Genomic DNA, 26521 nt, shown 5'->3' on the forward strand with positions numbered 1-26521 from the left:
TAAAGAACAACTTAGCCGATGACTTTCCGAGTATTTTCCGAGTAGTAGTCGTCAAATGACGACATAAACCATTTATTTTTTTGGGAGATTCAAGATGGCGGCTGGTTCGTTTGGTGTAATACCCCGTTTAGCTCGTTTATCCCTCAATTGCTCTATACAGCGGACTTGTTTAGGGTAAATATGGAGAGATTTGCTTTTTATCTGCCTTTTACCTGTTATATTGAATGGTTTTGTTCTATTTAGGTCTGTGAACGCCTGTAATCGCCGGCGATTACTTTCTTCCTGTGCCAACAAAAATGCTATGACAAACGAGCTAAATACCCAAGAAGATTTTTACTTATCACCGTCTGAAACTGTTTTGATTCCAAGGAGAACTTTTATTACTGGTTTTATACCTAGACCTGGTCAGTCACGAAAAAAGAAATATTCAGAGAGGAGAATAATAGGGTATGTAATCATCTCAAGCAAGCTTCAAAAAAATATATCTGCGAAAAACTAAAAATATCTACATACTTCTTTCATTGGTGATTTTACCTACAAATGTATTACTTCACTAGTTCCGCCTATAACCTTGTAATACACTTTTGTAATATCATATTTCCCTTTTATAAGGAAAATAGTAGAGCTTATGTTGTTTGATTTTGGAGGCACTCTCTAGTATGAGCTTATATGACATGTATTGGTCCAGTGAACCACGATTCAATAGAGGCACCATCAAGTGACGACAGCCATATTAGATGGCAGGAACAATACAATAATAATTCAATTCCCAAGGGCAAAGGGATTTTGTTGTTCTGCCATCTAACCACAGGCAGTCCAAGCTGTATTATGGGTGCCGGCACATAGAACTGCAAAGCCTCTATTATTAACATTTATTGACTGGGACCGAGGGAAGCAGTGTGCTTTGTGGTGCTGAAACTTTGGGAAACATCACCTTTGAGGGACCACAAAACACTCTGCTTTCCTGAGGATCCAGCCAATAAGTCTTTTGTTTTATACCAAGTGTCAACAAAAACGATAAATTGTTTGATTTTTTGATACTGAAAAACTTATGTTTATGGAAAAATCACTACATGTTACATTAAAAAAGCTCAATATGGAGGACAAAACAAAAGGATTTTATACTCATACAGGAAATCAGCTGCATGTAGTTTGTTACACGCAGTATTGTGTACTCAATGTACTTGCTGCCACTACACGCGTAGGAGTGTACATAGGTCTTGGCATAGGTAGTCTACTGTAAGGCATTGATCTTGTTACCAAAATTCATGCTTTTGATCTAAAACCAAAATATTTAAATAGATACTACCTTAACTAATAATAAGTCTGTTTGATTATGATTGATTAAAACACAGGTATTCTATGGAAGATATTTATGCAGTTGTGGCAGATGTTGATGATTACAAGAACTTTGTTCCTTGGTGCAGAAACTCCTCTACATATAATCGCAAACCTGGCCATTTCAAGGCCAGAATCTGTGTTGGTTTTCCACCTCTTTTATCAGAGACATACACCTCAGTGGTATCGGTTGTACCTCCTAACATGGTTCAAGTAAGTTTGCTTTGTATTGAATTTTCAGTAATTGTAAAATGGCCATTCTCTGTTCATTTTCTTATTGTTTTTCAATCACTTTTTCACCCCTGATATTCAGTTGACAACCCAAAAGCTTGGGCAACAATATTATTTGTTTAACCCTTTGACTCCTGGTCATTTTTGAAAGTGTTTTTGTGGAACTGCGGTAATAATAATTGTTCTGTAAGCCCTAGCAAAACCATATTTTGAGTTTGGATTGACACTGTCAGTGTTTTGTGCAAATGGGGTACAAAGTTTACCAGTGGCATGATATTCCAGTACAGAAGCGGGTTTTATTCAATAAATACAATAAATTATTATGATGAAACCTGTGTGCAACAATATTCTCAAACTTCCTTAATGTTAAATTCACAATTGATAAAAATTCCGTCGATTAACGGATATTCTGAGCGGGTTCCGAACTGTGTTCGTCCTAACTCATGTTGGGTGTAAGATCACGCGTGGATTTGATTAAAATATAGATCTAACACGACCTTCTCCCTTAAAGCCTCAGTGGCCTGAGCGGTTGAGATCTTGTCTAGCAAACAAGAGGTCAGTGGTTCGAGTCCCGCGAGAACCCAACTGAGGCAGATTTTTTAATCTGCTTATACACTCCATGTAGCATACGCTTAACATATAGATCTTTACCAAGTGACAAAAACACATTTCCTAAATGTTGTTTGTTTGTGAAAAGTGGACTTGTTGATGACCATGACCTTCACGCTAATATTGTAGATGGTTATACCAAACCCTGAAAGGGTCATTGTTACCAATGAAGAAAGTAATACCCTGTAACCTAGCTGAGGTTTAAAATTTGGAAACTGCCCTTCAAAAGAGCTGTGCATAAGCAGTAACATCAGATTATTGTTAGTGTATTGGTTTTTAATTTATTACAATCTTTCCTAGTCTGAATGCTCTGATGGAGAAATGTTCAACTACATGAAAACAATTTGGAAATTTAGTCCTGGTCTCCATGGAAACCAAAACACATGTACCTTGGACTTTGATGTAAGAATCGTTTAAGAAAATGTCATCATCATGACCTGTTAATAGTACAACTTAATTCTCTACCAACCAACTCACCAGGTGTACATATATATCCATTATATTATCCAAATGCCCCTTACTTTATTAACTATTTAGTATAGAATACAAACACTATAAGTGTGTAACCTAAATACCACTAAATAGTACTGCTAAATTATGCTAATCCTATTGTTTTCTATTGTTTAATTAGCACCATTTACTACTAAATAGTGCAAAGTGTTGCACACTTTTAGTGTTTGTACTCTATTAAAATAAGATAAATATAAAATAAGATAAATAGGATTTATCAGTGATTTTCATTTCTTCAGAGTGGCTCTTCATCTACTGAATTCCAACTGAAATTTCAAGGTCAATTTTTCAGCCCAGGAGGGGGGGGGGGGACTCCTATAAATAGTAGGGTGGGATGCTCATAGGAAATTTTGATTTAATGACCCCTTAGAAGTATCTGAGTCCCGTCCAGTTGGGCATGGCAACTAATGATTTTTATTGCTAAAAGGTACCAATAATCTATGATCTAAGTGATAGAAGTCAGATAATAAATATCCTGAATTTCAACTGTCCCCCAAATTGCATATCTGGAACCCTAAGAGGTAACACGAGCATCCCTGCCCTGGTTTTGCAGACGAAGGAAAACTGAAGATCCTGGACAAAAACACAAAATACTGACAGACACTGATCTTTTTCCTTTATTTAGGTTGAGTTTGAGTTCAAGTCAGCTTTACATTCACAACTCTCTACGTTATTTTTTGATGAAGTCGTAAAGAAAATGGTTAGAGCATTTGAAAAACGATGTCAATATTTATATGGGCCAGATCACTTGCGACAGGCTTTAAAATCTAGGGCTGCTCAACCAAGTAAGTTAATCATTATATTTTACAACCACCAAGCTCCCCATACAGGCCTCTTCCGTGAGGTTCCCTTCACATGCACTATTGAAGAAATAGAAAACGCGCGTACACATGTGCTGTGTGCTGTCATAAAACACAAGTTGGCAGAACACGAGAGAAGTGTTAGGAGAAGCACCACTTGTAGCGGAGTGCTTCTCGACACTTCTCGAGTGTTCTGCCAATCCCCAAGTGCTTTATGACTGTACACAGCACAGTAAGCAAGTTTTTTATTTCTTTTATAAAATACAAATTTACAATAATAGATAGGAATGAAGCAAAGGAAAGTGCGCATGCGTGCAATGTGCTCTCATAAAGCATGCGCTCCAAACCAATCAGAACGCGACATTCATAACAGTTATTTTATAAAACACACTACGTTCTATATTTAACATAAAACACTCAACTCAAATGTTGATTTTTACAAAGGGAGGAAACCAAAGAGAGAGCAACATGTTAAACAAACTCAACTCACATATGATCCAGTCTGACAAGCCGGAGCTCGAAACCGGACCACAGTGGTGAGAGGCGAGTGGTAAACCACTACCCCACCCATCATTCAATATCTATAACAGTTTTTGAGTCTTGTTGGAGACAGTCTATTTTACTGTCTGATAATAACAATCTATGACATGTTTCTATGAGAGTATTTGGACCTGATTGCTTAAGTCATTATGAAATATAACAATGCTATCATCATATTCTGGAATTGCGTGCTATGTCATCAAAATGCTAAATTCAGAACTTTTTACATCTAGAAGCCCAATTCCAAAACGTTTTTGGGAATGATATTATAAGCTGGCCTAAGCTTTGAATTACAGGGCTTTCAGGCTTACTGGGTTTATTTCATAACAGGAATATCCATGTTTTTGGATGAAAAATATACCTTTTTTGAAACACAATCCATTAAAAATAATATTTGATCTTACCAGAACCATTAAAAGCAATTGTTTTATGATATTACCAGAGAACAGTTAAGAATATTTTTATACTTCAATATGCAAATCATCTGCCATCTTGGTGTTGTTGAGCTAACCACCAGCATGACAAACACACACATTTTTACCAAAATTAATCAATTTTTATTTTCAAATCTCCTCAGCAAATTCAGATTGGTTTATTGGATTGAAACTTTGACAGTTTTTTAATTATTCTCATATGCTCTTTATGATTTTACATGGTTTTTCGGTAAAACCATTTTGAGAATGTTAAAATCACCAGTATTATGTTACTAGAGGGATTAGATTTGGAGATGGTCTTGTATTATCTTAGTTTTCTATCATGTTTTATTGTTACAGTCCAAAGACATGTGTGCCCCATCGCCCCTCCCCCCAAGACTGCATTTTTACACGCAAAATTAGCAGAACATTGGAAACCAAAAAATGAAGTTAAAAATCCAATTTTATTAGAATAGACCCTTTTCGAGTTCCAAATTACCGGTGTGTTTCTTGATTACAGACTCATTTACACAGGCTTAGCTTCCATTTTGTGAAGAATATTCACATGTTCCAGTCAAGGTCCATCGAATTTCAAAGTGTTTGTATTGTTGGAGTTGTGCATTCTTTACTTTACCGTTGGTATTTGTGAGTAATTAGACACCGATACGAGGCTAACCCCGAGTAAATGAGTCTGTAATCAAGGAATACAGACATGATTTGGAACTCGAAAAGGGTCTATTCATTATTGGATTTTTTTTTTGGTTTCCAATGTTCTGATAATTTTGCGTGTAAAAATGAATTAAAATCCTAAACTTTATGGCACATTTGTGACAACACAAAATGATGATGAACAAGCCCAAAATATTTTGTTTTTCATTGACAGTTTATACTAGTTTTAGAAGCTGGAATTTTAACTTAATGCTATTCCTGTCCACTTTTATTTTTCAGATCCAAGATAACATTTAACAGACTTTGTAAAGATAAACTATATATGGCTAGGGTAATAAATAATAAGTAATACTAAGAATGGAACACGGCTTTTGCAATAACAGAGCATAATCTCCCAATCGGAGGAGGACAGACACATAGAATGACGAACCGCTCATGCACAGAGCCAGCACAAGCTTGAAACCGTGTCTCTTTTAATCTTTTTCCTCGTCTTTAGGGACTGTTCATTAATTATGCCTCGGGGGGCTGGAGGAAAAATTGAAGAAAACCTTGGAAAAATTCACAACCCCCCAATTCTATCTAAAAAATTTTTTTGACGCCCCCTCCTTGTGACCTTATAGACATACCTTAATTATTTATTTCAACCCCCCCCCCCCTCCTTTAAGTCAGCAAAATTTAATAATTATTACTATTACAAAATTTATTTAATACTATTAAAGCCCCCCCTTCTTTGCGTGATTTTTTTTCAAAGACCCCTACCTTTCTTCCAGCCCCCCCCCCCCCCCCCTTCCCCCAAGGCATAATTAATGAACAATCCCTTATATCTTTTTTTTATTGTATGAAAAAAATCGCTCATAGATTTCCATTGACTGTCCTCTTATTGAACATAGGTGACATCTTAAGGTCTTCCAATCTTTATAGTGAAAACACTAACTGCACTCATGGTTCCACTTGAGTTTTAAGACATCATCTATGATCAATAAGAGGACAGTCATTGGAAATCTATGAAAGATTTGTTAAATTGAAGACACGAGTGAAAAACGTCTGTGCATGCTCTAAGTATGCAAAAATTTAAAAAATGCCTCCATGTTATTGTAAATAACAAAATGCGAAAACTTAAAGTCAGTGCTTAAAACTTTTGGTTAATTCTTTGAAATATACTCGTTAATGTTTTTGTAAACTCGGAGAAAATGAACATTTGTTTTCTCACTAAAACTCTTCTAAATTCTTGGAAAATTTGCTGAAAGGCACGCATGCATGAGCAAAAGTTTTTTGAGTGTCTGTATTAACCCTATGCAAAAAGACCTCACATAATATTATATGAATGAAAAGTTGTATTTAAGATTACAAAAATATACAAAATTGAACAAACCAACAAAATGGTTTACGAATGGGGGATATACCTACCTGTAAAGATCTTACAAGCAAAATAATACAGTGAGTGCGTGTAAGAGATGTATACAGAGAAATAGGTCAGGCCACATTCAAATAATAATTGTAATAAAATCAGTATACAACAGGGATCATATTAAAACAAATATTTTGCATTTTTATATCAAAAAGGTTTTTTTTTAAATGCACATTAAAAAATTTGATGCATCTCGAGACTTCTGTTATAGACTGCAAGCTGTTCCTGTATTTGTCTTGGTCACTGTTTGGCCGGTTTGCTTTGGTTAAATTATTTGGCTGAGCAAGAATTAGTAGCTAGTCTAATATCCCCTCACTCCTTCCTCACTCCCCAGCCCACACCCTCCCAGGGTTCCCCCAGAGGTATTTACACTAGCTACTAATTCTCACTTGACTAAATTGACCACAGCAAACATTGACCAAAGAAATGCAGGGACAAGCATTTCAAAGCAAAGAAAGGCTTTCTTTATGAACTAAATATTCCCAAGTAACATTGTGTAACAGGTGTTGTAGGCAGGGGAAGGAAAGTGAAAGAATGGAAAGAAAATGGAAAGTGCATCTTTTTTGCTTGTCTTTACCATAGGCCTCTCCTCACTATTCCTAAATCCTAGAGTCACAGGAATAAACCGCGTAAAGTTATAATTAATTTTGTACATAAACTGAATAGCGCTTATTTCAATTTTTGAATTATCCATTTAATTGCAATATGACTCCAAAAATACCTATTGGTTAAGGTGATCGAGTGCATTCCATATATATCCGTGAAAAACGTAATAAATTGCACAAATTTGAACAAAATGGTAAGTTCAGTAGACAATGGACTTAAAAACTTTGAAGTAATTTGTACAATTTTGTTAGTTAACTTTTTCACCGATATATGGTATGCACTCTATTTAAGATATAAAATGAGTGCAAAGATCAAGTTGAGTTAAACTACAGCCTAAGATATTTGTATTTTAAAAATAGAATGACATTAAGATTAAATTACAATTTCCGGTACATTCATCTTGCCTTCCAGACTTAGCTTAATTGCCTCGTGGTTCTTATGTGATCGCTTGATGTACGAACCGTCTACTGGCCTTTCCATCTATTTTTACTTCCTATCAGTTCCTTGACCGTCGTACTCTGTAGTACAGAGCTGCATCCACTTTTATCGATGAGCGAGCGGCATTGACGAACCGAGTAGCGCAAAAAGACTGATTTAAAAGAACTTTTTTGTATTTCTTTGTATTTTTGAAATACGAATTATTCAGTTAGTGAGAAAAGTGGGACCAGGTCTGGACTAACTGCTGACCCCATTCTCCACTTGGAACATTTACAAAACGTCTTCTTTTTACGGCGCTTTTCTATGCACGTTCCCAATGAGTTGAGAACACTTGATGTGATACTCAGACCCAGAAACATAAAAATGATCCACATCCATATCAACGTCAAGCTCTTCGAAGACTGGCCAGGTACAATATCGCCATACCCAATGGTTGTCAAGGTAATGAACCAAGAGTATACCCCTTCGACAAACGTACCTTGTTGGTAACCGTGAACGAAAATCACACTGTAGAGAATGATGACAACAGTCAGTAAAAGGAACGATCCGATGAAGCTTTTCTCCTCGGCATTTTTTACGTTCACTTTTCCCAGGACTTTTTTTTCCAACCCAATTATGGCCGCCACGAGGATCTGAAAGATGGCTTTACCTGTCGATTGGAGAAGTAATGCAGCTAAAGGGATACCAAACAGAGCATAGAATATACAGAAGATTCGACCACCATCGGTAATTGGAGTGATGTAGCCGTAACCTGACATTGAAAAAAAAAATCATTAAACTATTTGAGTTGGCGATTAGTCCTCGAGCCCGAAGGCCGAATGGGCTTTTGACTCATAGGCCATGAGGGCAAGAGGAATAATTGTTTTTTTGTCAAATCCAACAAGTCGGTAAAGTATATAGATGCAAACAAGTTTTAAATTAAAGTTAAATCTATCGTTTTGGTTTTCAAAACCGACACTCACTTGTGCTCAAATTCTGCATTGATGGTTTAATATAGCAGTGATGGTTTAATATTAAGAGAGAGTTCTTTTCGTATTCAAGCAGTGAGCGCCAAAAACTATTTTCTTGAAGAAAGGCTAAAATCTTGTTTCAAGAAAGCTTAACTTGTTTGGAAGTGGAGATGACCGATGAAAGTGGAATCAAAGTGTTAACCCAAAGCAAACATTGAGTGTCGTGTTTCCCTGTGTCTGTTGTCTGCGAGGCAGACCCACGAGTTAGCTTCGTCCCCGTATCCTTCCTCGATTTTCCAAAGTTTTTCTAATTTTACTTGTCTTTTTATATGGAATGAGCTTTCTCTACTCCAACTTCGACACTAACATATAGAGTAAAGCTTGATATGCCCAAAGCAAAATTTTATTCGAAAATGAGGTTTAGGCCTTCATTCGCTTATTTCCCATATATTTTCTATAAAAAAAAGCCAGACAAAGCAACATTCTAACACGAAATCCCGGCAACAAAACATCTTTGTACAATTGAAAATACCGCTTCAAACAGACATTTTATCATAGTACATCAGTTTCTATCTGTTTGAAAAAGGTTTTGAGTGTTAACCCAAAACGAAAATTGGATCAAAACTAATACGAAAGTCTAGTTTTTGGCGCTTTTTGCCATTATTGCTCTTTATTGAAAAAAAAATTCCCCTTAATTAATACCTTTCCTTTAGATCATATATTTTTAAAATTAGTATTCTTATAATCGTTTTTCTATTTTAGTATTTATACAGTACTCTCTATTATTATTATTATTTAACCTTTCCTATGTATACATATCTATCAATTCAATTCAGAGGCGGCGGAGCCTTTTAGAATCGCGTGGGGCTCATTTTCAAAAATTTCCAAAATACGTATGCATTAAACGTTGTCCGTTCACATTCTTTGGCAATGTTAACAATGTCAAGCGTGACTGTAAATGACTTGTGGCAGTGCAACATAAGACAACTGTTCAGACTATCTTGCTTCGTAGTAACTTCATTTATTCTTATTGAAAAGATTTTATGATTCTACCTCAAAAAGTATGGGGGGCACAGCTCCCTCCCCCCCCCCCCCCAAAATTTTTCGTGGGGGGGGGGGGGGGGGGGACTGGACTTACCAATTGTTGTAATGGTTTGGAAGACAAATGCAAACGAGTTTAGATAGCTCCATTGCGTTGGCATAGACGAATAGGCCTCCACAGTTCGCTCGACCAGATATTCAAACTCCTGGTCACTCAAGTTGAACTTGACTTGAATATCTGTCTTTAGGTTCTCTTGCATTTTCTTCTTGTGTTGTATCGTTTGGTCGGTTGTCTTTTCTTCGAGTGCTACAAAGACAACCATTCCCAGACAAAGATACGTAATACAAACGATCAGCCACACTGATATCGTCAAGATCTGTGTGCGACAATTTACTTCAGTCATCGCGAGAATACGTATAAAAGCGATTCGAGATCAGTTGTGTTCCGTCAGTTCCACGGTTTACAGTACAGCCGACGGCACAGCAGCGCACAGCAGTCTTAGTAGTTTTTCCGGCTCTTCAAAGGCACCTCCTGTTTTTCCGGTTCCTGTTTACACGTCAATTAAACCCTGTTTGACACAAAGGATAGATAGAGCCATATAAGCGCAGGTTTTTGGAGTTGTTACTTGCAACCTTGTCAATAAAACATTAATCAAATCTAATCGAGCAAAGAATGGCGTACTCGACTGCTTGATAAAAGTCTAGCGTAGAGCGACGAGTGCATTCGACTGATTATTCTGAATGAGATCGTTTAATGAATTGATTAATTGACGTTTGATACCGGAACTTACATATTTGCGAATTTTGCAATTTTCTTTAACAGTACTAATAAAAAAAAGTTCGCAATTTTCTTGATGCCGTATTAAATTATTTTAAAATTACATTACATACTAGTAAAATAAAAGTTCGCAATTTTATCAACTTTCATAATTTGCGAATTTTCGAACCGTATCATATTACATACTAGTAAAAAAAAGTTCGCAATTTTATCAACTTTCATAATTTGCGAATTTTCGAACCGTATCACATTATATGCTAGTAAAAAAAAGTTCGCAATTTTATCAACTTTCATAATTTGCGAATTCTGATGCTGTACATATTATATATTAGTAAAAAAAAGTTCGCAATTTTATCAACTTTCATAATTTGCGAATTTTCGAACCGTATCATATTATATACTAGTAAAATAAAGTTCGCAATTTTATCAATTTTCATAATTTGCGAATTCTGATGCTGTATATATTATATACTAGTAAAAAAAAAGTTCGCAATTGACAGGCTGCCGCTCGTCCTGCTGAGGGGAAGAAAACCATCTTCTGCTCGCGGGGTAGTATTTTAAAAGACTTAGTCTCGGACAATATATGGTTGTCAGAAGTCTCGCCGGTTAATTATAAGGCTTTTTCAATAACTGGAAAGCTCATTACGTATGCAAGATTTAGACAACTAATAAATGTGTCGATGACGCGGTCAACAAACGATTACACACCGGGACATTTAGGTCAATGGATGCAAAGAATATCAGAAAATCTTAAAAAAACACATGCACTAATTAAGAATAAACTAAGTGATCTTTATTAATGTTTATTACTTCTTTTTCATGTAACGTTTTTGTTCTTGTCACCCCCTTCCCCGTCGCCCTCCCGATCCGACCAACATAAACATTGCATTTTCAAATACTCTCCCTCATCGCTGAATTATTATCGGCCGCGATACATTTTGTAATAATTTATTTTCGTCTCTCATGTAGTATGCATCACTGCAGTTTAGAGACATAGTTATGTTCTCCACTTTCTTCAAATGAATTACCGTATTACGACTAGTAAAAATTATATCATAAATATATAGTCCAAAAATAAAGTTCGCAATTTTATCAATTTTCATAATTTGCGAACTCTGATGCCGTATCATATTATATACTAGTATATGACAGCATAGCATTTGTCCAAAAAAAACCCCCGATGCTTGAGATATACAATACAATACAATATACAATACAATTTTATTTGGCACCTTATACTAATAGTACATGAGTGTTTGATTCCAAATATATTATAGGTATATATATATACTATGTATTAGGTAATTTTCTTAATTCATTTTCACGTATCAGCATACATTGATGAATGTATGCTGATATGGCTCTTTGTAGAGACGCTGATTTTGAATTGATTAAGAACATAAAACGACTGTCAGCGCTCATATTGTTGAAATTAATGCTGGTGTTTTTTTCTATGAACTCTCTTAAGTCGTTTCTATGAGAGTCATATAGTGGACACCAAACTAGAAAGTGTTTTTCGTTTTCTACTCCCGACTTACACACTGGGCAAATCCTTTCATCGTAAATGAGATAAGGCCTCTTATACCTCCCCGTTTCTACTTCAAGCTTATGGTTACTAATTCTTAATTTTGTAAGCGCCACTCTGTGCTTAATATTGGTGACTTGACTTAAATATTCTTCAAAGTTATAATCCGTTTTGAACTGACGAAAGACTCTGAGTTTATTTTTATGTCTGTCGTCTTTTCTTTCATCATTGTGGAGATTACTCCATAAAATTTGCCTCTCAATGTCATATATTCTTTGGGTTATTATTTTTCCATATTCATACCATCTTGGAGAAAGTTCCTTTTGTTTCATCCAAATTATCCCCAATCCGAGTTGTTCTAAAGTAGTTTTAATTTTTATGCTCCAAAAGGCTTTTTTAGTTTCATTTTTAATATCTTGGTAGACTTCGGCTGAAAGTTTTTTTGGGTGTAGTTCCGACTTTATAATTTTATGCCAGAATTTAAAGCTTCTACTGCATGCTTTGCATTTTAGCGGAAACCTTCCTAACTCAGCTCTGCATGCAAGGTTACTAGCATTCTTTGTCACCTTGAGGAGCATTTTGCAAAATTTCAAATGAACAAGTTCCATGGGCTCTTGGTCTTTGGTGCTTAATGTTTCGATACCCCATATCTCACTTGCGTATAGAAGTATTGGTGTAACAAGCGAGTCAAACAGTTTTATAGTTAATTTGATATTGGATGTGAAAAATTCACCCATTTGTTTTTTCATCTGAAATAGTGCCTTTAATGCAGCTTTTTTTAATTCTTGTTTTGCAAACGTAAAGTTTCCAAAGGTTGTAAAATTTAATCCTAAATATTTATATGATTTAACGTTTTCTAGTTTAGATTTGTTCAAATAGAATTGGAAGTTATTCATTGTCTTCCCTGTATTATTGAAAACCATCACTTTTGTCTTTGTTATATTAACTGTTAAGCCTGATTGTTCACAAAATGCCTCTAGCTTGTCAAGATATTTCTGAAGCCCTTTAGCAGATTTAGAGAACAGAACCAGGTCATCTGCATATAAAAGAGTACTAATCGGTTTGCCATTCAACATTACATCATTGTTGTTACACGAATTTAATGAGTCAGGCAGATCGTGAAGATATAAATTAAATAACGTAGGGCTCAGCATACAGCCTTGTTTAACACCCATATAACAGGAAAATGTCGGAGAAATGTGTCCATTTACTTTGATTGCTGATTGATCAGTGGAGTACATCGATTGTATCACTCTTAGAAAATTTCCATTTATACCAACATTTTCAAGTTTTGCCATTAATTTTTTCCTTGGGATGCAGTCAAACGCTTTTTGAAAATCTACAAAGCAGGAAAAAAGGAAATTATTTTTCTTCCGTGGCTTACTTTTAACATATTTATCGATTACGGATTTCAGAATAAAAATACTATCTGTTGTTCCGTGCTTTTTTCTAAACCCACCCTGTTCCTGTTTAATTATATTATTCGTAGTTAGGTAATCATAGAGCCGTTTGTTAAGTATTGCCGTAAAAACTTTGCCAATTGCAGAAAGGAGTGTTATTCCACGGTAATTTTCAGCTTTCGTTGGATCGTCCTTTTTATGCAATGGAACAATATATCCTAGATTCCATGAAGAGGGAAACTTTCCGTTGTCTAGGATTTTATTGAAAATTACCGTTAGGTGTCCTTTTAGTGCTTCCTTTCCCGTTATCAATAGCTCATTTGGAATATTATCAGGGCCGGGAGCTTTATGTTTCTTTAGGTTACTTAGAACTTCATATACTTCTTGATCTGTAATGGAAAAATCTAATTCCCCTTGACTTTGCGACTGTTCTAAGGTCTCCGTAGTATTTACTGAGATATATTAATGATTGGCTACGACCAATCCCTGGGGGGGTACTACCACCCTAACAATATTAAGCACAGAGTGGCGCTTACAAAATTAAGAATTAGTAACCATAAGCTTGAAGTAGAAACGGGGAGGTATAAGAGGCCTTATCTCATTTACGATGAAAGGATTTGCCCAGTGTGTAAGTCGGGAGTAGAAAACGAAAAACACTTTCTAGTTTGGTGTCCACTATATGACTCTCATAGAAACGACTTAAGAGAGTTCATAGAAAAAAACACCAGCATTAATTTCAACAATAGGAGCGCTGACAGTCGTTTTATGTTCTTAATCAATTCAAAATCAGCGTCTCTACAAAGAGCCATATCAGCATACATTCATCAATGTATGCTGATACGTGAAAATGAATTAAGAAAATTACTTAATACATAGTATATATATATACCTATAATATATTTGGAATCAAACACTCATGTACTATTAGTATAAGGTGCCAAATAAAATTGTATTGTATTGTATTGTATAGGGGCGTGCCGCCTGGACCTTAAAACCCTGACCCTATCCCAGACCTAAAAATTTGAATTTATATACCCTACTCCAGACTAAAACTAAGAAGTGTACACCCTATACCAGACTAAATCCGGTATAGTCAATAGATTGCAATCAATATTCACTAACGCGCTTATTGTTTTTGTGTCGTCAGAAAGCGTAGCCTATTCTCCAGACAAGAACGACCAAATCGTAACCCTATCCCAGACAAAAATGATACCCTATCCCAGACAAAATGTCAAAAAATGATACCCTACCCCAGACCCAGAACCCAAAAACCATACCCTATAGGGCGGCACATACCTGTATAGCAAATATAGGGGAGTACCCCCCCCCTCCCCCCCCCCCCCCCCCCCCCCCCCCCACCTCCCCGGGCGAGCAATGAGTAATTTCCGCAGAAAATCATAATTTGCATATAGGTGTTAGAACTAAGACATGACAAACTGATATTCATTTCCTTTGTTTGAAGATTTGACACTCATACATCTCATAGTGCAGCACAAGGATAGACGCCACCAAAAAGCAGGAAAATGATATGATACGGCATCAGAGTTTGCAAATTATGAAAGTTGATAAAATTGCGAACTTTTTTTTACTAGTATATAATATGTACGGCATCAGAATTCGCAAATTATGAAAATTGATAAAATTGCGAACTTTTTTTTACTAGCATATAATGTGATACGGTTCGAAAATTCGCAAATTATGAAAGTTGATAAAATTGCGAACTTTTTTTTACTAGTATATAATATGTACAGCATCAGAATTCGCAAATTATGAAAATTGATAAAATTGCGAACTTTTTTTTACTAGCATTAATATGATACGGTTCGAAAATTCGCAAATTATGAAAGTTGATAAAATTGCGAACTTTTTTTTACTAGTATATAATATGTACAGCATCAGAATTCGCAAATTATGAAAATTGATAAAATTGCGAACTTTTTTTTACTAGCATATAATATGATACGGTTCGAAAATTCGCTAATTATGAAAGTTGATAAAATTGCGAACTTTTTTTTACTAGTATATAATGTAATTTTAAAATAATTTAATATGGCATCAAGAAAATTGCGAACTTTTTTTTATTAGTACTGTTAAAGAAAATTGCAAAATTCGCAAATATGTTAATTCCCGTTTGATACTCAAAAAGAGACTCATAAGAACGCCACGAAATGCCAATAATTGACTGATTGGCATAAGCAAGAGTCTCTTGATTTAAGCAATATAACTAGACGCTGTAGGTAGCGTTGAATGGGATACCTGGAAAGGGGGAGCGGAGGACCTGGTTTCAACATGCATGGAGTATTTTATAGTTTGTTGAGCTTCCAAAAATACTGATAAAGTAGTACTGATAAATAACTCAATCTGGAACTCCAATTACAGCTCCAGTCCGGAGAAGTAAAGGAGATCATAACGCTTCGAACGGCAAGACCAAACCCTGGAATGTGCGTAGCAAATTGTGTATTTTGCTTCTTAAATCAAATAGAATCTTAAAATAAATATTGCTATGTACCTCGTGTTCCTTCGTGAGTAGACTTTGAAACCAAAATGATTAATATAAATACATAAATATAGGCTATAAGAATATCTATATTGTCATGTTCAAGAGAATAACGAGTCATGCTGAATGAATTTGTTAACTATGGCTTATTGTAATTCTTCCTTATCGATCTTCGCTTAGTCGTGCAGAAAATACTGCTCGAGTAGAGGAATCATGAAGATTTAACCAAAACAAACTATATTCATGAAGTTCATGGAAAATTCTTAGAAATCATCGCTTCGAAATCATCGCTATCTTCTCGGCTTGAAATCCTTGTTTACGAAATTGATATAGAGGATATTACATGGGCGCGCGGAGATACGAAATTTATCTTCGAGTGTTGAAACTAGATCTCTCACGAGTGAGCGAAGCGAACGAGTGAGAGATTTTCAACACGAGAAGGTAAATTTCGTATCTCCAAGCGCCCATGTAATATTCTGTTTATTATATATTTATCCATAAAATCAACTTAATAAGCTTTTTATTTATTATAAAAAGTTTTTATTTATAAACTAATAGCTTAAATACACATGGTAACGATATTTTCACATGTGAAAATAACATGTTATTTTCACATGTGAAAATATCAGTTTTTCGAAAAGGAGAAATATAGGTATTTTATGGATAATTATATAATAAAAATTAATATTTCTAGTTCGGCTGTCTTGAATTACGGCAGTCAACGAAATAGAGCATGCGTAGACATTAACCTCTGCCACGTGATCTACTAGCTCCGCCCTCTCATAATCACTTGACAACATAGTGACATTGAATTGACATCTGGTACATGATAATTGATTGGACTATGGATGTGAACCATATGCCCGCAAAGGTCTCTTGTATGAAGGCCCATACTGGTCAAAACTATGCTCTAATAAAAATAAATGCTATTGGCTGGACTGATTTCCATGCTATCATCATGCTTTTGTGTTTCTGTTTCGCTTTTCTATTTGTATTTTTCATTTTTTGCATATTATATTATCATTTTTTTATGATAGTGTATGAAAGAAATTTATGTAGAAATTTTTTGAATCGTATTAGTAATATTTTTTTAGGGTAGTATAAATTTTTGCGACTGTAGTAAAAAATGTTTTGATGGTGTCACTGTTTCTTAAGTTTTTTGGATCCGTGATACATTGCGGTCATCACTGAGAGAGGAATGGGTCGAGCGCCGGCATCTTGTTTTGGGTTTTCGTATATGTGACCCTCTTCACAGACAGAAAAAGCAAAGACATTTTATGACTGTGATCCACAGGTATCCCAGTAATCAGTATATTTATTTTTTCATGACTTTTTGTTAAAGAAAATCATCCATGCATTTGATCATACTAGACAAGGGTATGCATTAATTATAAATAGATCTATCCTGATATCAATGCTATGAAGGGTGTATGAATGATAGCAAGAGTATTCATACTGATACAGCGACATTCAAATCGCAATTCGAAGTCTTCAGCAGCCATCTATATATACTAGAAGTCCATAACTCACTAGACTGTGTCCATCTCCCATTACATATACAACAAAAACGACCTACGTGTTTCGGGAGTTGAGCTATTTTTATCTATGCCAAATATGGACATTAAACCGGAAGCAAGAGCCAGCAAAATGATTGAGCCCCTCTGGGGTGAGATTTCGCGCAGCAGGATATAGATTATTCTAGTGAAGATATCTATCATATAAGCAAATGCATGGCAAAGTAATGAAATACATATACATCAAAACACTGACCGTCATGAGTTTGAACAAGAGAATAATTTGAACAAGAGAAACGTCTGCGCATGCTCTAAGTGCAAACTAGTGCAAACGTCTTTATGCTTTTGTAAATAAATATATGTAAACTTGACTTCCAAACATGCCTGACAAATTGGCAATGCCTATAGTGCCAATACCCGGCTTTCAACTTAAGACTAATTCTTTCATCTTGCGTTTGCGACATTTTTTGTATACTCGGAGAAAAAAACTTATTTCCTCACTCAAACTGTGCTAAAAATCTTAGAAAACGTTCTGAAATGCACGGCATTTCATTTCAAGTCGTCTAGCTCATAATCAACTTCTTGCTCGCGGTTCTCGTCTGATCGCTTGATGTACGAACCTTCTATGGCCTTTCCATCTATTTCTACTTCCTTTGCGTTCTTTGACAATCGTGCTGCTGACCCCATTCTCCACTTGTAACATTTACAAAACGTCGTCTTTTTACGGCGCTTTTCTATGCACGTTCCCAATGAGTTGAGAACACTTGATGTGATACTCAGACCCAGAAACATAAAAATCACCCGCATCCATATCAACGTCAAGCTCTTCGAAGATTGGCCAGGTACAATATCGCCATACCCAATGGTTGTCAAGGTAATGAACCAAGAGTATACCCCTTCGACAAACGTACCTAGTTGGTAACCGTAAACAAAAATCACACTGTAGAGAATGATGACAACAGTCAGTAAAAGGAACGATCCGATGAAGCTTTTCTCCTCGGCATTTTGTACGTTCACTATTCCCTGGTTGACTTTTTTTTCCAACCCAATTATGGCCGCCACGAGGATCTGAAAGATGGCTTTACCTGTCGATTGGAGAAGTAATGCAGCTAAAGGGATACCAAACAGAGCATAAAATATGCAGAAGATTCGACCACCATCGGTAATTGGAGTGATGTAGCCGTAACCTGACATTGAAAAAATATATAAATATAAATTTAAACTACCTGATCGAGTAAATAGCTTGAATCAATAAGTGTTAAATAGTACTATTCAAACAATAGAAAGAAAGGTTTTGCTCTATTTATTACTCATTATTATATAGTTAGGATAGTACGCGCCTGCCGATTGGTCGAAAACTGTGCTTCATTATTCTCAAACATCACTAGTGCTGAAATATTTCTTAATCTACATATTTATCGTGGGTGTCTCAAAATAGCTGGAAGAATTTCTTATCCACTTTCCACTCATTTGCCTCATTTCTTTACCTCTCTCTTCTCCATTGCTTACTTCTCAGACTTCTATCTACTTATCTACGTAATTAACTTTTTCTTTTCTCTTTACCTTGGACTTACCATGTCACGAACCTGGCTACCCTTTGCATGATTGTCTAGTGATTCACCAACTATGCCAACGAGGAATTTGCTGACAAAGTTGGGTTGGATCTATATTTTATAATTTTTCCCCCCATACACCTGCTCTACGTATATTAAATACAAAAATAAAAACAAGGAAACTTCTTTTCCTGCATAATAAATTATTAACTCATTAGAGAAGTAATTCCAAAACTCGTGCTTCGTGTTTCATTAGGGTTTCCAAACACTCAAAAACAATAAATCACTCGGCCTACGGCTTCGTGCTTTCAAATGTTTTCTCGTGTTTGGAAACCCTAATAAAAGACTCTCACTCGTTTTTGAAATATTACTTCATAGTGAACGGAGCACAGTGCTGACGCCATCCAGTGCTGACGCCTATATCCTGCCTTTCTTTTTGCGTAAATAAATTCAATACCGAAATATGATTAATAACTATATAATAAAACGAATAAAACAGCTTTTTCCATACTCCGTTCAGTAATAAAGCACTTCGTAAAAGTAAGCTCCGTAATCACTCAAGAAGCGATGAAGACACTTGCCTACGACTCGTGCTTCTCCTTACACTTCTTTCGTGCTTACGTCACTTCCTGCTTGGTTTATTACTGTTAACTATTAGTTTCTTAAAACTAAATGGTCCTAAAATGTTAGTGGTATTTTGTACATAGTATTTCCCGGATTTATTGTGTCTGCAATTAATCGATTTTCATTCCTGCAGGTACTTTACGTCAAAGCAGCCCGGTAACCAAAACCTCGTTGGAAAAATGCAGAAGTGACTAGCCGACGGGTTTAGTCACATGGTGAATCTTAAAAATAAAAGATTTATACTTAGTAAACAAATGAATTCATTCATTCATTCTCTTGTCAGTTCAGGCAGCCACATGTCTGCTAGTCATCTTTGTCGCGTCGAATTTTCCGAAGTCCATTTTATAAAGTGGCATTTTGAAAATACTCGGCTGACCACCTATTCACCTGTCATCTATTCTTATCAAAGCTCTCAAGGAATAAGAGATGGGCAAGATGAAATTAATATAGCATGTCACGGGAACTGTAAGGGAACGGATGGTTGGGGATGATCGTCGTAAAGGGGTGGAAATCGTAAGTAATCCCCTCTTTTAGGGGTGGATTAAAAGGAGAAGCTGTTTTTTTTAGCACGTGCGGTATCTTTTAGGGGTACGGCGCGATGGCTCCCAACATCATACCTATGTCACAATTATCCCTTATATACGGCTTTCAGTATATGTTACAATTGAACTCAATTATATTTTTGCTAAAAATTAAGCTGGACCAAGCCAAAACTTTCTTTCTCTTAGGGGCAAAATTATTTTGTTTTGAAGATAATGCCCTTTTTTTAAAATGGGAGTATCCCACCGAACTTATTCGGTTCATAAGAGAATCACAGGCAGCCCAAACGAACTGAACGACCGCCCTAAATCGCGCTGAAACTTCGCCAGAAGACTAAACAAGGTATAGTACAAGCAACGACTGCAGCAAGTTTTGCAGCAAATTGTTGAGTGAAACATTTTATTGTCATATCTTCATCATAACTCCCATGCATTCCCTTATAAACCACATACAGGAACCTTGCTTGGGCTACCTGTGATAGAATATAGAATTCCACGAAAACACCGTTGGATACCCTTAGGGAAATAGCTTATTGCATCATTGTTCTTCGGCCGGATACGAAACTCTTGATTTACACAAAAACACCTCGTTTTTTAGGAAATTTGCCAAAGAGAAATAAGATACTAAGGAAACAAGTTCTCAAAATGGATTGGTCAGCTGCCAACGTTAGTTAACTCTTGACTTATTTTCAACAAAGGTACGAAAGCAAAAGTTGGGTGATCAATTGGGGATCAATTATGACCCTTGGGGTCAGAAAAGTATTCGGGTAAACTACTCTTATATATTTTGAGCATTCCTAGGTTTCTATGAGCAATGAATTTCCATGTTCTTGACTTTCAGCCACAACTCGAGGCTCAGCTGATGAGTCATCTTGTGGCGGGTCATATCATGCGCGAAAATGATCATCGCTGAGGCTGTTGACATGATAACTGGCAGATGAAACCCTGTCACGCAATTTTTTTCCATTTCAGGCTAATATTAATACTATCCTTCTATGTTATATATATGTATCAATTCTTCTGAATATCCTATTAATTGACTTACCAATGGTTGTAATGGTTTGCAAGACAAATGCAAACGAGTTTAGATAGCTCCATTGCGTTGGCATAGACGAATAGGCCTCCACAGTTCGCTCGACCAGATATTCAAACTCCTGGTCACTCAAGTTGAACTTGACTTGAATATCTGTCTTTAGGTTCTCTTGCATTTTCTTCTTGTGTTGTATCGTTTGGTCGGTTGTCTTTTCTTCGAGTGCTACAAAGACAACCATTCCCAGACAAAGATACATAATACAAACGATCAGCCACACTGATATCGTCAAGATTTGTGTGCGACAATTAACTTTAGCTTCATCCATCGCGAGAATACGCAGCTATACGCATAAAGGCGACCCGGAAAGGCGACTCGATCAGTTTTCTTGAGTCGACAGTGACGGCAGTTCTTCTTTCTCTTCAAAACCTTTAGTGTTTCTGTTATCAAAGCTGACTGTTGAACAAAGACTGAATGCGTCCTCGACTGTTAAGGAAAATGAAATTTTAAAGTTTCAATTTGACCCAATTTGAGAGATAAAATAAATTGATTAAGGAACGACTTAGAGAGACGAGTGCATTCGAGTATGATTCTGAATGAGATTGTTTAATGGCTGATTGACGTTTGTTGATATATGCTTCAAGAATTAATCACTCACCTAAGAGAATCATAAGGACACGACAAAATGCCAAAAAGTGAATTGGTATATAATAAGCATGATCCTTTTTGTTTAAGCAATATAATTATGTCGATTTTTCACTATTTTTTTTATTAAAGAAAATCACTTCGGGGGGGGGGGGGGGGGGGGGTACTCCCCTATATTTGCTATACGGGTATGTGCCGCCCTATAGGGTATGGTTTTTCGGCTTTTGGGTCTGGGGTAGGGTATCATTTTTTGACTTTTTGTCTGGGATAGGGTGTCATTTTAATCTGGGATAGGGTTAACGATTTGGTCGTTTTTGTCTGGCGAATAGGCTACGCTTTCTGCCAACACAAAAACAATAAAAATGTTAGTAAATATTGATTGCAATCGATTGTAAGACCGTATTTTCCGTCTTTTAGTCTGGTATAGGGTGTACAATTCTTAGTTTTAGTCTGGGGTAGGGTATGTAAAATCAAAATTTTAGGTCTGGGATAGGGTCAGGGTTTTGAGGTCCTGGCAGCACACCCCTACCCAAGTTAGGGTGGTAGTACCCTCCCCCCCCCCCCCCGGGAAATCACCCATGCATTTCACAAAAATATTGAGTATAAACAAGGGATATACGCTATAAATTGAATCATTATTGATAATGCACGGTAGTTTAACTTAATATATACTAGGTATGTGCTGATTTAATATTTAGCGCATAGTATTCATGCATCAACATTCAAGTGTATATAATACAACTTCGAAGTTCAGTTTTCAACCTTAAAAAACTTGGGATTGAATATTCAATGCCATACCTCAACATTGGAGTTTACATGCTCCAACATCGAACTTCACAAACAGGAACTTTCAACTTCATTAAACTTGAGATCGAACAGGCTCGAACATCCAACTTCATTTAACAACTTGGAATTTGTAAACTCTAACTAACAACTTTCAAGCTCAAACGTTTGAACCCAAATTTTTGAATTCATTTTAAAAATTCGATAGTGTAGATTGTACGTTTTGGATGGACGTTATATATTGCATGTTGCAATCGGATCAGTTGGAAGTTGAGTACTCAAACACGTACCAACTCCGCCAAAAAGTATCATATGTCAATGTGACGTTATTGACGAAGGCTTGTGGGAACATCGTAATACGAGCGCACACTTCACTGAGGATTGAAACACGATACCTTCCTTCGCTCAGAATATTATCGGGTACATCAAGTGAGACTAGCATTCTATCCCGGGGGGGGGGGGGGGGGGGGGGCACTCCGCCAGAATTTGGGTATGGGTGTTCCGCTGGGATTCTGAAAGGGGTACCCTGTTTATGACAAAAAAAATCGTATTCGTAGACCCTGTTTATGTCAAAAGATATAATTAATTGCACTGAGTTCCTGTTTCAATTATCATGTCATCTCGCGTATCATTTTTTTACGACCATGGTAACCAGTTTCAGTCAATACGAAAGTAGAAACCCTGAATATGACAGGAAACTTAGGAAGAATTTGGACCTTGAGTGAAATTGCATACCCTGTTTATGACAAGAAGCTCGAAAAACCATACCTTGTTCAGCGGATCATCCCCGTATAGTCCATATATGGGAGTAACTCCCCCCCCCCCCCCCCCCCCCCCCCCGGGCATTCTATTAATGTAGTCGACTCTTAATCTCAATAAATCAATATCCACTACATCCTGGAGCTCATTGATAGCATCAATTACACTTCGCAGCGAAAGCTGCGCCATTTTGAATTACAAATTCGAATAAAATTTACACAACTACTACCCCCATGGAATAATTTTAGCTGTACAGCCGGGTTACCTGTGGATTGTTACGTCATACTGACACTCGACACTTTTTGGCGGTCGTGGTAAGCACAATGATACTCAACTTTCAAGATGACTGAATTTGATTTGAAACAGTGATGTTGAAGGACGAGGCTTTGAAAGTTGTTTGGAAAACTTGAATGTTGATGCATAAAGTTGAGTATTGGAGGACGAAGTTTTAAAAGTTACAGGCAAAACTTGAATGTTGAGGCATGAAGTTGAATGTTTCATGTCAACATTGAATTTTGGCGGGATTGGAACGCCATAATTTAAAACGTCTCGATGAATTCTTTTATTTTGAAAAGATAAAAGAAAAGAATTGGTCAATTATACATTGATTATCGAAAAGGAAGTATTAACCAGTAATTGTCCTTGCGATGATCTTATTCGATCCGGTGTGTCACAGAACTGTGATCAAGAAAGAGGCAGTAAACAAGAAGTTGCTAACTGAATAAGTAGAATATTAAAGCAGTAAGATCATGTTTAAATGGCTTTTAAAAAAACGAAAAAGATAATTGAAAAATTCGCGGAAGAAAATGTGGGAAAAAAGGAATGCATGCAGAATGATGGCACGGGTATTCATGCTGATATATACAACAACATTCAAATCACAATTCAGTCTCCAGCAAATAGTCTATATACAACTTGATGACAATCTTCTAACAAGTATTTTTTCCCTCCGCGCAGGAATCGTTAAACCAGACATTGAACGGGTAATCTTCTTGTGCGCATGTACAGGCGTTTTTTTCTATTTTTTCTGATCGCTGTAATTTTTCTGTTCTTTCAAGCAATCCCAGTCTTTTTTCTTGATAGCTGAACTTGGTGACTTCTCCACACCCTCTCGCGTAAAAGAACCAGCTGATTTGAAGATAGCCGTTGCCAGAGCCACGGATCCAATCTGATGTAACTTACACCTGACTTTGATTTTCTCAAGCGTTTCCGAGTTGCTCTCGAAACCACTACTTTGTACTACAACAGGCGTTTTCCTTCCATTCTTGACTTTCCATACCTCTTCGGTTTCACAGTGTTGATTGTTGGTGAGAGGAAATGAAAACCGAACCGCTTTGCAATCCTTTCTTATGGGATGCTTGGTTCTTCCACGATGCAAACATGACTTGGTTTCATGAAGCGGCTGACGTGATGGAGTACAAATCCACTGATTATGAATACTTTTGTTATCATTCGTTGTTGTTATTTTTGCTGTTAAGTCACTGTCACCTGGCAAAACCACTTTAGGATTCCCGTACAAAGATGACAGAGCTGAATTAGTTTTGTTATTTCCAGGAAATGGTGGTGCAGTACCAGACGCCACTGTTGGTAGATCTGATTCCTGTACAAAGCTCGTCTTGTGCAGTCGAATGCTGAGTCTTCGGCCATTATTGATTGCTGAGAGAGATTTGTTTAGTACTGGTCTGGACTGCGTGGTGTCACCAGATTCTTGAGCTACACTTCTCGGCGATGTTTGCTTTTTCGCAGTCTTTATCGGCGTTGTTCCTTTTGACGAGCTACTCTCCAAGTCGAGATTTATCGCTCTTAAGCTTCTCACCAGGCTCTCCTTGACCAGAATAATTTGCCTCAATTCTTTATCCACATAGTTTTGCTCTCTGTTATAGAGTCTTATTTTTTCTTGCAAGCTTCTTTCTTCAAGGCTGTTGCGAATTTGCATTCGTTTCCGTTGTGAGAGACTAACAGACATGTAGTATCTGACTCGTATCAAACGCATAGAAGTGTGGGGCGCCCCTATATAATAATAATAATAATAATAATAGAGGTAGAGGCCCCTTGCAAGCTTCTTTCTTCAAGGCTGTTGCGAATTTGCATTCGTTTCCGTTGTGAGAGACTAACAGACATGTAGTATCTGACTCGTATCAAACGCATAGAAGTGTGGGGCGCCCTATATAATAATAATAATAATAGAGGTAGAGGCCCTAGAGGTATTTTTAGACAAATTTATCAAATTTTAATTCTCAGCAAGTCATCAAATCCAATCAAGATCAATTTTCTTTTCAAATCGGTAAGTGCAATCACTCCACTAACAATCAAACAATAAATCTTATTCGGTTTATTTAATTAAACGTTTGTGCTGGTGTCTCTGAACAATAGAAAAATATTTATTAAAAATTACGATCAATAGACTCAAGCCGGCAAAGTCGGCCCAAAACCTGCCAGAAATGCCTTCAAGATTATGCGAGGAACAACGAAGACGGTCTGGTTTTTTATTAGCTGTTTCGGTCTTTTGAATGAGAGCATCAACACTCCTAACAAAAACAAAACTAAACGCAAAAATAAAAACAAACAAAAACGAAAAACGAAAAAACAAAACAAAACAAAACAAAACAAAACAAAACAAAACAAAACAAAACAAAAAACAATTGTGTGTTCGCAAGTTTTTAGCAGTTTAATACAGTGTAGTTAAGATAAAATGAGTTCGTTTTCTCTTGGTGAAGTAGTGTGAAGAACAAAACCATTTATTTTGTGTAGTTTTTGGTCAGTGAGTCCCTTCAAACTCATCCCCACTCCCCACGCTCTCAAAACAGGGAAAACCGACTCGACTCGACTCAGTCAGCAGGAAAAGGTTAACAGTCTAGAGGCCCATTAATAAAAAAATTTCTGTTGAAAAAGTTCTGTTCACATGTTGTGAAGCCACGACACAGAGCTGAGAGGCGGCGTATTAGCAGCATTCCTCTCATTGATGGGTTGTAAGCATTCCCAGGAGAGCAATAAGACAAAAACATGTCGATCATTTTGTTGCGATTACCAATGCCAATCGGGTGTTGTCCAAGGGGTATTTAGTATGTGCTTTGAAGTACGGACTGCACCTTGCATACACCACTTTATTTTTCATAATTTCAGATTCAGTTTTCTGATTGAGAAAATGAGGCCTTTTTTACCAGAAACTATCAATGCTATTCAGTTGAGAAAGTACTTCATGAAAACAGAAAATTTTACAGAAAATTTTGTTAAATTGACTGAATACCAAAAAAGCTATGAGAAATAGAAAATAGAGATTTTTTTCTGTATCTATTACTGGAAGCCTCGATAGCCCCTTGG

General features: G+C 36.5%; 3 protein-coding genes across 5 annotated transcripts; 1 reads left to right on the forward strand and 2 right to left on the reverse strand.

The window, feature by feature from the left end:
* The first annotated feature begins 52 nt into the window (after positions 1–52).
* On the forward strand, positions 53–5870 carry LOC116294463 (coenzyme Q-binding protein COQ10 homolog B, mitochondrial). Of its 2 annotated transcripts, none has more exons than XM_089027316.1 (6): positions 53–174; positions 244–447; positions 1356–1551; positions 2479–2580; positions 3314–3473; positions 5390–5870. In XM_089027316.1, the coding sequence occupies exons 1-6, from the start codon at positions 95–97 to the stop codon at positions 5398–5400; spliced, it is 753 nt and encodes a 250-aa protein (XP_088883442.1). In that variant the 5' UTR covers positions 53–94; the 3' UTR covers positions 5401–5870. The 2 variants fall into 2 exon arrangements, with proteins under 2 accessions (XP_088883442.1, XP_088883441.1); XM_089027315.1 differs by lacking the exon at positions 5390–5870 and adding an exon at positions 3933–5363.
* Positions 5871–6593: 723 nt separating this feature from the next.
* Positions 6594–10301, reverse strand: LOC116294465 (two pore potassium channel protein sup-9-like). 2 transcript variants are annotated; one of them, XM_089027318.1, is made up of 3 exons: positions 9651–10285; positions 8212–8313; positions 7967–8069 (listed from the first exon to the last, which is right to left on the reverse strand). In XM_089027318.1, the coding sequence occupies exons 1-3, from the start codon at positions 9955–9957 to the stop codon at positions 8065–8067; spliced, it is 414 nt and encodes a 137-aa protein (XP_088883444.1). In that variant the 5' UTR covers positions 9958–10285; the 3' UTR covers positions 7967–8064. The 2 variants fall into 2 exon arrangements, with proteins under 2 accessions (XP_088883443.1, XP_088883444.1); XM_089027317.1 differs by having other exon boundaries at positions 6594–8313; positions 9651–10301.
* Positions 10302–17026: 6725 nt separating this feature from the next.
* Positions 17027–22826, reverse strand: LOC116294464 (two pore potassium channel protein sup-9). Its single transcript, XM_089027459.1, has 3 exons — positions 22457–22826; positions 21029–21499; positions 17027–18454 (listed from the first exon to the last, which is right to left on the reverse strand). The coding sequence occupies exons 2-3, from the start codon at positions 21339–21341 to the stop codon at positions 17817–17819; spliced, it is 951 nt and encodes a 316-aa protein (XP_088883585.1). The 5' UTR covers positions 21342–21499; positions 22457–22826; the 3' UTR covers positions 17027–17816.
* Between the last annotated feature and the right edge of the window lie 3695 nt (positions 22827–26521).

This window comes from Actinia tenebrosa, unplaced genomic scaffold (genome assembly GCF_029948245.1).
Source record: "Actinia tenebrosa isolate PJP-AT-01 unplaced genomic scaffold, QUT_ActTen_1.0 PGA_scaffold11__36_contigs__length_13525064, whole genome shotgun sequence".
NCBI lineage: Eukaryota > Metazoa > Cnidaria > Anthozoa > Actiniaria > Actiniidae > Actinia > Actinia tenebrosa.

Bases quoted from the DNA above. Each gene is read 5' to 3' on its own strand.
- LOC116294463 (XM_089027315.1), top strand. From the start codon at position 95: ATGGCGGCTGGTTCGTTTGGTGTAATACCCCGTTTAGCTCGTTTATCC. The intron at 175-243 runs GTAAATATGGAG...TGTTCTATTTAG, and splicing joins ATACAGCGGACTTGTTTAGG to GTCTGTGAACGCCTGTAATC. The intron at 3,474-3,932 runs GTAAGTTAATCA...ATTTTTACAAAG, and splicing joins ATCTAGGGCTGCTCAACCAA to GGAGGAAACCAAAGAGAGAG.
- LOC116294465 (XM_089027317.1), bottom strand. From the start codon at position 9,957: ATGACTGAAGTAAATTGTCGCACACAGATCTTGACGATATCAGTGTGG. The intron at 8,314-9,650 runs GTAAGTCCAGTC...TTTCAATGTCAG, and splicing joins CCAAACCATTACAACAATTG to GTTACGGCTACATCACTCCA.
- LOC116294464 (XM_089027459.1), bottom strand. From the start codon at position 21,341: ATGGATGAAGCTAAAGTTAATTGTCGCACACAAATCTTGACGATATCA. The intron at 18,455-21,028 runs GTAAGTCAATTA...TTTCAATGTCAG, and splicing joins GCAAACCATTACAACCATTG to GTTACGGCTACATCACTCCA.